This window comes from Phlebotomus argentipes, unplaced genomic scaffold, assembly GCF_947086385.1.
Source record: "Phlebotomus argentipes unplaced genomic scaffold, Phlebotomus argentipes genome assembly scaffold_18, whole genome shotgun sequence".
NCBI classification, from domain to species: domain Eukaryota; kingdom Metazoa; phylum Arthropoda; class Insecta; order Diptera; family Psychodidae; genus Phlebotomus; species Phlebotomus argentipes.
Genome location: NW_026776177.1, coordinates 14,940,729 through 14,951,718, shown reverse-complemented (window position 1 = coordinate 14,951,718; position 10,990 = coordinate 14,940,729). Strand labels below are relative to the sequence as shown.

The window sequence follows — 10,990 nt, the reverse complement described above, 5'->3', positions numbered from 1 at the left end:
CGCATCCGGTTAGCGGAGTCTAATTAATCTGCCGGCCATAAAATACTTTTCACGCCACTCTGAGATACCGATCTAACTGATATGGTAATTGCATGGTGATTTGCGAGGAAATTTCGCTGAAAATTCCCCCCAAATGCAATCGCGCGGAAGAACACGAGGCAAACATTAAGTATCCAACAAGTTAGATATTGATTGTTTGCCACTCTGTGAAAAGGACGTGGATTAATGGTAAAGTGGAGGACATTCAGTGAAAGGAATTGATTCTGAATTCACTTTTAGTGTAAAGTGTAAGCATTACTTTGTCCTCTTCATGCTCTCACTTTAACGCACAATTAACACACACAGTGTGGTTTTTCATTAAAATTACTATAATTACTTACTCCTGCTTTTGTTTCTTGTTCAATAGAATACACGCCCCTACAGAAATTGCACCTAAACAACAGCAGAATTAATGGGTGAATGTCAATTGCATAACATTTATTCGAAACACCAATACCAATGCTTTCAGAATAATAATCGAATAATCCGAGAGGGAGCGAAATAGGCTTACTTTCCACACAATACTTTAACATAAAATTCAATTATCAAAAATCTTCTTACGTTTTACAGTTTGATAATTCAATTACAATCGCTTTTACATTCGTCAGAAAGGGGAAAATTTAGATGGAAGAGAAAGAGGTAAAGAATTTTGCTCTGCGGCGAATACATTCCCAGAGTTCTATCAGACTCAACCTGGGCCTTTTTTAGAAGATACATATCTCTTGAACCGCAAAAGAGAATGTCTGAAATGAAGCGAAATTCCTATCCTGAAGCCATAGGCAGGATAGCTGAGGGCATAATGGACACCACCCCTTTGAAACTTCCTCGGTGTCGAGAGATTTGCTCGAGAAATCCGGCCTCTCATCAGACTTTATATCCGATCGATGGAAATTCTCGAGCTGCGGTTTCCAGAATTTTAACCCATCAGCAACTATTCTTAGCCCAGAGAAGTGAGAGGTTATTGAATAGGCGTAGAGTGCAAATGACGGCTGGGTAGAAATTGCTGGGAAAATTAAGCTCAGAATTTAACTTTCAACTCGATGAGGGAACACCCGAAGGGCGCAATATTTGTTTCTGATGCTGTGCGCCACATTTCTCCTTCCAGCCCCATAAACATCATCCCCACGGCGTTTCCCGGCGCACCTTGCATGAAAAGATGTAAAGCAATCAAATCGGATTTAATTTTGATGGAGTGGGTATTGATTAAATGCCTATCCGCATGGCTTTCATCCCCGGAGGCTTTTTACCCAGGGGCGCTTAAGTCGAGAATGGAGGGAAAACCCCCACGCACACTATTAAGATGATTTTCCATGCGAATCATACTATTTGGCGCCACCCCCTGAGCGCAGAGCATTAAAGGATTAGGCAGCTCTCACACCTTTTCCACTCTGATTTGGATACATGAACGAATGTGATGGCAAATAAGAAATTCTTAAAGCTCTTTGCGCTGAGGGTGAGCCGATGAATCGGAAATTTGGTGTGACACGGTGTCAATCATTTTCTGCCATATCTCACGACAGATTCTGGAAAAAGAGTGGTTTGCGCTACAGCTTTACGAAGAAACAGTTGACCAACTCTAAATATTATCCCTGATTATCCCTTAATTACACATGTGTGCTAAGTTTGATTAGTTTTCCAGTGGCTTGGAATTGTGTCAATGTATTCGAAAACACGTTTGTTGACTGTTTTAATGACAAAATATTGATTTTGCGCTGATCAAAATTCTGATGGAAGTCTGGACTCATTTCCGATAATATCTTGAAACTTTCTTCTGGAGGATTTTATTAAGCATTTCAAAGAAAAGTGAAAGACAATACGACGTCTTTCCTTGAAATTTGATTCCAAAACTCATAAATAAAGCGTGATAAAGTTCAGAAACGTGCATATACTTCAATGAACAATTTTTCCTTTTACACATTATAACAGAAATTGTATGTTCTTCTAGAGGTTCTTTGTGTTGTCACAAAAAGTTAGAAAAAATATTTTTCAAGCCACAACATGGAATTGTATGCCTTCCACTCTGACGTCAAACATTTGTCTTGAACACCTCCTTATCCACCCTAAAGATATTTCCATCATATCGTGCCTAATCCCCGTGACATGGGCTGTAAACTGTTGCATATGAGCCTGTTAGCACACTCGAGGAGTGTGTCTGAGTGTGATAAATGGTTAACAGAGTAGTGAGACGCGGATTGCGTACTTTGCAGATCTCCAGGAGTCCCAATGCTCACGCGATGCGTCACGGCGCGCGGAAGTGATGCGTGAATGAGCAGCCTGTGAGTGGAGCGAGGCAAATGGACCTCCTCCGCGACGCTGACCCACCGGGCGACTCCACTCTCTGGACCAACGATTCCCGCGCCAACGCCACCAGCGGGGATTGGCTCTCCTCGTCGAGCACGCTCGCCCTCCTCGGCACCTACTGCACAGTGATCTTCGTGGGCGTGTTTGGAAATGCATCCCTGGTCGTGACGCTGTGCGCCCATGGACGCCTCCGGAATCCACTACTTGTTGCGCTCTGCGTTGCCGATTTGATAGTTTCAGGCGTCGCGGCGCCTCTCACTGTCGTCAGCATGGCGTTTAATTACAGCACATGGAGTCTACCACCCGCGGCATGCAAAGCCATGTCTTTCGTAAAGGTGAGTTCTGCACGTCTTTTGTGCACATTTATACCCAGCATAGCAATTTCACTACACCGAGGGTGGTCACATTTTGGACTGCTCTATATTATTGTTGTTCGGGAAACTAGCAAACTTTTCTCACTTTTCTCACTTTTCAACTTTTCGGGATTGCTGGAAAATCTGTAAAACTTCCCTAATCAAATTTACACAACAGAAAATACGTCACTTCGAATTGGGTTTGAAAAGAAAATTCTTGTTTTGTCTCATGGGTGAAATTTCCCAAGTCTCGTGATGTGAATGATTCAGCAATAGCCATTAAATTCGACGATGGGAGGGATTAATATGGTATATTAATTGAGGTGATATCAATAAAATCCCACTCGGTATGATTTTGCTAGGGGAATTAATCAAAAAAAACTTGGCAAAATATCTTGCTAAGCCTTCTCCAGACATGGAAAATACACCAATCGTTCAATTAGTAGGATTAAAATTAGGAGCAGAAATGAAAATGCGAGCGAGTAATAAAATTATCCACATAAAAAGTTGGCAAGAGTGCCAGGAATTTTTTGGTGAAATTATATTTCCATTTTGTACGGTCGAAATTCCTGCCAAGGGGGGGGTGAAATGTGATGACAAAGGTGAAAAGATTCACTAATTACCTTATGGGTGAGGGAAATGAAATGAATTTACCCGCAGTAGCAAATTTCCATTGAATTCATTAACGAATGTTGAAAGTACGGGGCAAAGTGGACGCATATTTAGAGAAAATGTGGAGAATTCGAGAGGCTGCTGTGTATTTTACTAATACATTTCAGAATATTATATTGCAAAATCCTGCCTTATCACTCTAATGCCATAAATCAACATTAAATATCCACAGGAATTATGTGCAAAGCTCGTGCACTGCGAAGCACAGCAAATGCAATGCGAGATTAAAGTTCTTTTTAATTACTTAGGGATCATTTTATCTCACAATTTTATTAAATCTGAATGTGCATTGCCAGCATTATATGATGTATAAAGACAGATGATTTGCATCGTGCCGAGGGGAATGTGACCTAAATGTCACAAAAATTAACTAATAGCGCAATCAATTTTGATCACAGGGAAAAAGAGAGCAGCGAAATTCTATTATCTTGAGTCTAATGGTCAGTATTCTGGACAAATTGCTCCTAACCATTTACTGGTGTATTCGCGGAAAGAGTTTACGATGACATAAAGGGTAACATTGCATTAATTTTTACACGTTTTGTTACCCCCAAGAGCCAAAGTGGGGCAGAAATTGTTTTAAAAATCAATTTCGTGACCACTGAAAGTGATAATAGCATTATTCCCTGGCGAATGAGAATTTTCACGAGCAGTCCGAAAACATTTTCAGATTCGTAATATGGGATGAAACCACAGGATTTACAAATGTATTCATAAAATTCATGTCAAACCGCAGACAGATATAAAATATTCATGTACAAAAGCTTCCGAATTAAAATCCACCAATGCAAACATTTTGGTGAAATGAGTTTTCAAAGCTCTCCATAGCTTCGCAGTGAAGTCAAACGCAGCACAACTTTCATATACTGTGTGCACGTTTTTCCATCACATGAATTGCGAACGATGCACCCTTATCCAGGTGCTTAAAGCGTCTTAAGTGGGGTGCTCTATATCACCTCACAGTGTGAGAGATTATATGAACTTAAAGAGACGTAAAAGATGAGACTATTATGTGTGCTGACACAAATAAGCTTCTCTGTGCACTTCAAGTGAATTGCTCACATTTTTCGGAGAAGTTTGCATAACTCTCGGTGAGATTCTCACGGGGATATACGATTTAGATATAAGTTATGTAAGACTTTAAGATAGCTTCCCTGCTTTTCAGTCCATGCCCGTGGCAGCGAGTACATTCTGCCTGTTCATGCTGTCGCTGGATCGCTTCGCCACTGTGAAGCACCCTCGACTGGCGCAACTACGCCAGACGAGATTCCTGCCCACCGTCCTAGCCCTCGGAGCCTGGCTCACTGCCAATCTCGTGAGCGTGCCCGTTCTGTTGGCCCACCGCGTTGACCAAGCGCCTCACTCGCGAACCACCTGCCGACCCGATTACGGCGACTTTCACGTGCCATTCCTTGCCACTCACACGATCCTGGTCTTCGTCATTCCGGGCTTCGGAGTGCTCCTGAACCACCTGGCAGTTCGTCGGAAGCTGTGCGCACTCTCGCTCACGGCGCGCGCGGCTCACGGCGAGCTACCGCTGCCCATGCCCATCCTCAGGAGGCCCACGCACATGATCATCGTCACGGGCATGGCGCCAGCCCGCGGAGGAGTCGTGGGACAGCAGGACGACAGTTCAGACGGAGGCGGAGCGGCGGAAAGCAATCTTACAACACCAGCGGCAACATCGAGGAAGGCGACGGGAAAGACGATGCCGAAAACGCCCAGGTAAGTCATGCCGTCATTAACAACTCCCTCAATGACGTGGCGTCTGCAGTGATTTGTGATGTGCTTCCGACAGCAATTCCTGCAGCCCGTCATGTCGCAGGGTGAACGGAAAAGTGGCTGAAAGTTCAGAATTCCCGATGGAGCGGGAAATGGGCTCATAAAAATGTCGACTGAGCTTAAAAATTTGACCATGTACTCCATTCATTCACATTCTCACCTCGATTCTCATCAAGACATACTCCCCATTTCCTCCCCACTTTCTGCAGTGTATCGCTTCTCGCCCTGCCCGAGGGGCTGAGAGTGTGGGGTGTGAAATCGAAAGGTCGACCCATTTCCTATCCACACACTCATCCATCCACCCCGGCCCATTTGCCACTTCGCCACTTTCCGAAGCACTGAGAGTGAGGTGAGATTCGGGGGAGGAAGTGTGCGTTCCGCTCGAGGGATAGGCCATTATTTTATTATTGCGATATTCCGTATGGGCTGTTAGAGCTGGCTAATGCCATTTCTGTAAAATTCCAATTACACCTTCCCTCGAAGGAATATATTTGGAAATCCGTGTCTCCCTTCCGGAAATTTCATAAGCGATATGGTTTCCTGTATTCCATCATTGCATGGATTTGAATCCTAATGGCATTTTCCTGGCGAAATTTCATGCATGTCTTTTCCGAGTGGATTTACACCAGCGGAAGTGTGAATAGCACATTGTAATATCGAGATTCGGGGATCCACATTGCAGAGCGATTCGTCGTGAGCAAATGCGTCGTCGTCAGCGAAGCAAAAGAGCCAGCGGCACGAGGCACAGTTCTGAACTTCCACTGCCTCAGACGTCCACTTTGCGCTCCCGAAGACGCCTGGCGAATCTCCTGGTCGGAGCTGCCCTGATCTTCGTCGCTTGTTGGACACCGCACGTGGCCTGCATCCTAGGCTCTCAGCTGGGCAACGGAAGTCTGTGCACGAAGACTCTGGCCGACTTCAGTTTGCTGCTAGGTAAGAATTTCCGAGAGCAGCTCAAGAGCCCCCTGAATATGCATTGGATTTGCAGGATACACGCACTCAGCCGTGTCGCCCATCGTGTACTGGATACTGAACCACAACACCCTCCGACAATCACTGTCGTGCACGCCGTGCTGGCAAATATCATCGGCGCAGAAATTCCTCCGGACGCGCTTCCGCATCACCGCTCCGTCGCCGCAGCCCTCGTCCACAAATGAGGCCGCCCTGGGTGCCTTCAATCCCAGGTACATCAAATCCCGCCCTCAGCCCGCGCCGCGGCCGCAGGCCTCGTCGCACTGCTTCTACTGAAACGCCCATCGTGCATCCCGTTGTGCGGAGTGAAATGGCCCGGTTGAGGACACCATTTCGCACTCCCACTTCGTCGCCCCAACTCATTAACATCTTCATTGACACAATTTCTTTGTGAATATTGAAGCCGTTCTCCCACTCTGCTGATGATGGTGCAGGTGAGCGAACAAAGGTGAGATGCTGAGAAAGTGCTCTGAATGTACATCTTATCTTTTTGCATTTGAAAGCCTTTGTAAATATTTTCCTTTACAAAGAACCAGAATTGTTTCTGCAAATTAACATGCCTTCAGCAGCAACAATTTTATTACAAAGCACATCCTATAGAAAAATGTTCCACGAATAAAATGGTTTAATGTTGAGAATTTTTACTTGCCCTCTAAGTTCGTTTGAAGAAGAAAAGTTTCCAAATACAAAACAAAATTAATTTTCATTCATGGGGAAAATTGCAAGAATTACTCTCCCTCCTTGGCAACAGGCTGTTGTTGGGGAGAGAGCATCATCATAAATTTAGTTTTGACATCAATTCTCGCGTTTTCCACTTCGAAATTGCTTTGAATTACCTCTGACGCCATTATAAGAATTTTAATCAGTTCCTCATTGCAGGCAGACTAGCAAGCAAAACGATATGATTTATATGACATTTAAAGGTGGGCTTATTTTCCTCATCAACAATGTGAATTCGAAGGGGCGGAAAATTTGGCAGAAAATTGCACAGTTTCAATAACCATTGTTACATTTATTGATGTCTCCAATCGATTCACATCCTTAATCGTAGCTGAATGGCACTGCACGTCAATGGGACTGTATTTGCATGGGTAAATTCTCCAAGAGGGCATTAAGACAGCAATTTCTGCTGTAGGCGAGAGGTGGGGGTGGAAAGTGCTCCGTTCGGGTGCTTTATTTGTGACTTACGGGCGCTCCACGAGAAGCATGGAGACAAACAAATGGATAATTTTGCGGATGAGGAAGATTCAATTGGAGAATAGTGGAAGAGGAACATTTTAATTAATCGCCCTGGTGAGGCAGGCAACGTCTAATTTTAGATTATAGCGTGGAACTAATTAAACTGACTAAACATAAGGACTATAGTGAAGTTATTAAGTAATACTATCAAATAAGTGTTATGTTGTCAGCTGAGCAGAGAATGGACAGAAGGAGGAACATATAGAAATCTATCATAATATTTCCCGTGTGATGTTAATGACGATGGTTTAATTGATGGTGATGAATTGTTAGGAGGAAAAGGAAAACATGTCGTATTTCAATAATTCGATATTTAGGCATATAATACTTGAACTAAGCGTGTCTTCGGATTCGTGTCTCTTATCTGTGATTCTGGTCAAAATATTTTAAGAGATATAAAAAAGATATGGTAAAAAAAATTATGCGAAGAAAACTATTTTCTATAGTGCCTGAGATATTTTAAAGTGAGAAGAGAATATTCTAACTTTTCATGTTAATAATGTTAACCATGACAAGAAAACACAACAAGTCAACAGCAACAACATCAAGTAAGAGGGAAAACAATGTTACTCAACTGGCTTTTAGTCACTTTAACTCCATGAGTTTATCTGATTTCAGTCTCAAAGAAGGTTAGAAGAAGAAAAAAATTGGAACAAGAACACTTGCAAATTAACTGGATTTCACTTTATAAACTTAAAAAAAATATATAAATTTCAATTAACATTGTGAAGCTTGTGAAGCAGAATCTCTTTTCAATTCCTCTCGTTTTGGGCCTCTCATAAATCGACTAAATACAAGTCTATTCTATATATATATTTGGTGAGGAGGTGAAATTTTTCCATTGAGCTACTCTTGAAATCAAAGAAAATCAAACTCATATTTTCGATGTTGTCATGTGAAGCAAAAAGTGAGAATAAATATAATAAAATGTTCTGTATGAAAAAGTAATTGTTCAATGGGCAATAAAATGTACAAAATTTTTGTCAACTGTCTTGTTTCTTCTTCCAGCTATATTTTCTCATTTCCCTTTTTAATTATCACGAATAATGCGAAAGCAGTGTTTCGGTTGGCTTCAGTGGTCGTGAAAGGATTGCTCAGGGGAAAATGGAGAGAATCACACAAAAGCGACGTTCTTCAGTGTGATTGATAAGGATAAGTGTAAGAGATATTTGTGGTTGACAGAAACCACTGCGCACCTCAGAACAGGAGAATTCATGCAACTGTGAAGGCTACAAATACAAATTTTAGCACTACAACACACAACGAAGGAAAACTTTGTTCAAATTGCAATTAAATTCATTCTGACTGTGCTAAATGTACCTATTTGAAATCCTTGCTTGAAAACGCAAAAAAAAACTTCTTTTCATGGGAATGCTGAGCTGATTCATTCTCAGGGTGAGTTTTTTTTCAGGTCACATGATATCTCATCTTCGGCTTGGACATACCTTTTTTGAGTTTTCCCAGTGCAAAAAACGAGCTTACAATGAAATTCTTCTCCGTGACATTCATTTTGGGGATTTATCTTGGAGATTGAGTGGAAATTTCACCCTTTTTGCCATTCTCCGGGGAGGAAAAGGGAGAATTTCTGTATTGACTGTGGTGAAAGTGATGCATGAGTTAGACATCCTCTAGTTTAATGTAATATAACCACAGAACAGGGTAAAAAGTGTGGTTGCAAACATTCCATAGAAAAATGCCCTGCATTTCATGTAATTTATGTTGTAAAACATTTTTTGATATTTCAATCGCTTCGAACAAGAAATACAGTATTGTCTCGAATATGCAGACACAATTATGCACTCACTCATGAGAGACTCAGAATTTACCTTCCAAATAATTATACTTTGGTGCCATTATTGTTCCATTGAAGGCAGAAGTCTCCTTCGTTAGAGAAGATATTTGAGACAGATTTGCAGAGAATAACAGAAATAAAACATTTCTAAAGCTTCGTCCCTTTCGCCTCAGCAATTTTCTCGCTGAATTGTACGCACCGCAAATCGGATTTGCCTAATTCACGAAGCTCACGCTGTGACTCATTTGTAGGATATTGTAAAATATATATGTAGTACAAAAAGCTATTGCGGAACACAATAGAGATTTGCTGACATTCGTTTTTGCTTTCTTCTGGCTCTTAATTACACCCCAAAAGTTGGCGGTGGACTTAATAAATCATATTTCAATCTTACCCAAAAGTCCTGCTGAATGCTGAATACCTAAATACCATTTTTACCCCTCGGGCTGGCAAGGGAAATCCGCCGCTCTTCAGCGTGGCAATCTTATACATTTCTTGACTGCTGCTGGTCTTGGGCATTTTAAAAAGGTCCTCTAAAACCTTAAGACTTTTCCGCACATGCCAAATACGTCAGATTAACGCGAGTATCAGCAAAGTAGGGAAAAGTGGAGCTGTTCGTGGTTTTCTACGCTCAAAATGTGACTGGACAAGCTACTTAACTGGCTAAGTGCTATTAGAAATTTTGATTTTTGAGATATTTACTGCGATTTCATAAATTCTTGCCAATATAAACGATGCAATTGTAATTTAAATTCGTTTAAACTTACTCAGAGATCTAAAAGATCGCCTTAAAGCCAAATGCACTGAAAACCTGCCTGTAAAACCCCAGACTTCCCTATTTGCCACATTATTATGTAAAAAAAAAAATGTAAAGCGAACGGTTTTAAAGATTCAGGACCAAATCTTACATCTTGCTGGTCCACGTCGCGAGCACGGAAAAAGCTGCGTGATTTATCTCGATAATGATACATCCAGCCTTTCCACAGCCTCATATTTCCACATGGCTGATGAAAATCTCGGAAGTGTCATGCAAATGAAAGAGCTTTCATCTCTCGCAATTATGAGGACTGTGACGCTTTTAGCAGCGGAATTTCCTAATTTAAATGACATCATCTGCATAATCTTGGTGTATGAAGATTTCGCCGAAGGTGGCAAAATAATAAATTAACAGAGTTGTTTTCGATGTTTCCTCGCTGAAGCACAAGGGAAAGAGAGCGAAAAGGGGCTGAAAAGTTGCTTGAAAAGTCAAGACGCGAGAGATGTCGAGAGGCTGCATTGCATAATTGAATTTTCACGGAAAGCAGCCGCGCAGACTTTAAGAACTCTTAAACTACTCATCACTCGAAGGAAAGTGGATTACTTTATATAAAACACTTTTGCATAATTAACGCGACAGCGTAAATTTCTCTTTCGGATTAAGTTTACCATAAATTTCTCAGAGATATGTCTTTACAAGTTTTTGTGGGAAACCCCAATTAATGCTGTCTCTGCATTGATTATTTAGGAGGAATATTGTGGCTGTTTTCGCGGAAAATTACACACCGTGCGGGAAAAAGCATGCACTCGGGAGAACCGAGGTAATTTCCTGTGTTAATTTATAATTCATCAATTAACTGCTGACAGACGCTTATATTGATGTTCGATTTTCCATCCCTGAATGTGGGCATGGCGTGGCTGAGCGCGCAAATGTGCAAAAAGAATGATTTATGGATTGGATTTGGAAGAAATCCCGACTGGGTGAAATGATTTCCAGGTAGCTTTCACTTAAGCCTGTGTAATTAGGCAATTTGAGGCCAAATGAGTGATAAACGGAATGATAATTTCGCCAATAATATGATCG

At 41.8% G+C, this 10,990-nt stretch overlaps 1 protein-coding gene across 1 annotated transcript; it reads left to right on the top strand.

Moving 5' to 3' along the window:
• The first annotated feature begins 2,333 nt into the window (after positions 1-2,333).
• LOC132259225 (D(4) dopamine receptor) lies at positions 2,334-8,326 on the top strand. Its single transcript, XM_059756781.1, has 4 exons — positions 2,334-2,675; positions 4,531-5,090; positions 5,830-6,080; positions 6,136-8,326. The coding sequence occupies exons 1-4, from the start codon at positions 2,334-2,336 to the stop codon at positions 6,393-6,395; spliced, it is 1,413 nt and encodes a 470-aa protein (XP_059612764.1). The 3' UTR covers positions 6,396-8,326.
• The last annotated feature ends 2,664 nt before the right edge of the window (positions 8,327-10,990 follow it).

Bases quoted from the DNA above. Each gene is read 5' to 3' on its own strand.
- LOC132259225 (XM_059756781.1), top strand. From the start codon at position 2,334: ATGGACCTCCTCCGCGACGCTGACCCACCGGGCGACTCCACTCTCTGG. The intron at 2,676-4,530 runs GTGAGTTCTGCA...CCTGCTTTTCAG, and splicing joins AAGCCATGTCTTTCGTAAAG to TCCATGCCCGTGGCAGCGAG. The intron at 5,091-5,829 runs GTAAGTCATGCC...TCCACATTGCAG, and splicing joins ACGATGCCGAAAACGCCCAG to AGCGATTCGTCGTGAGCAAA.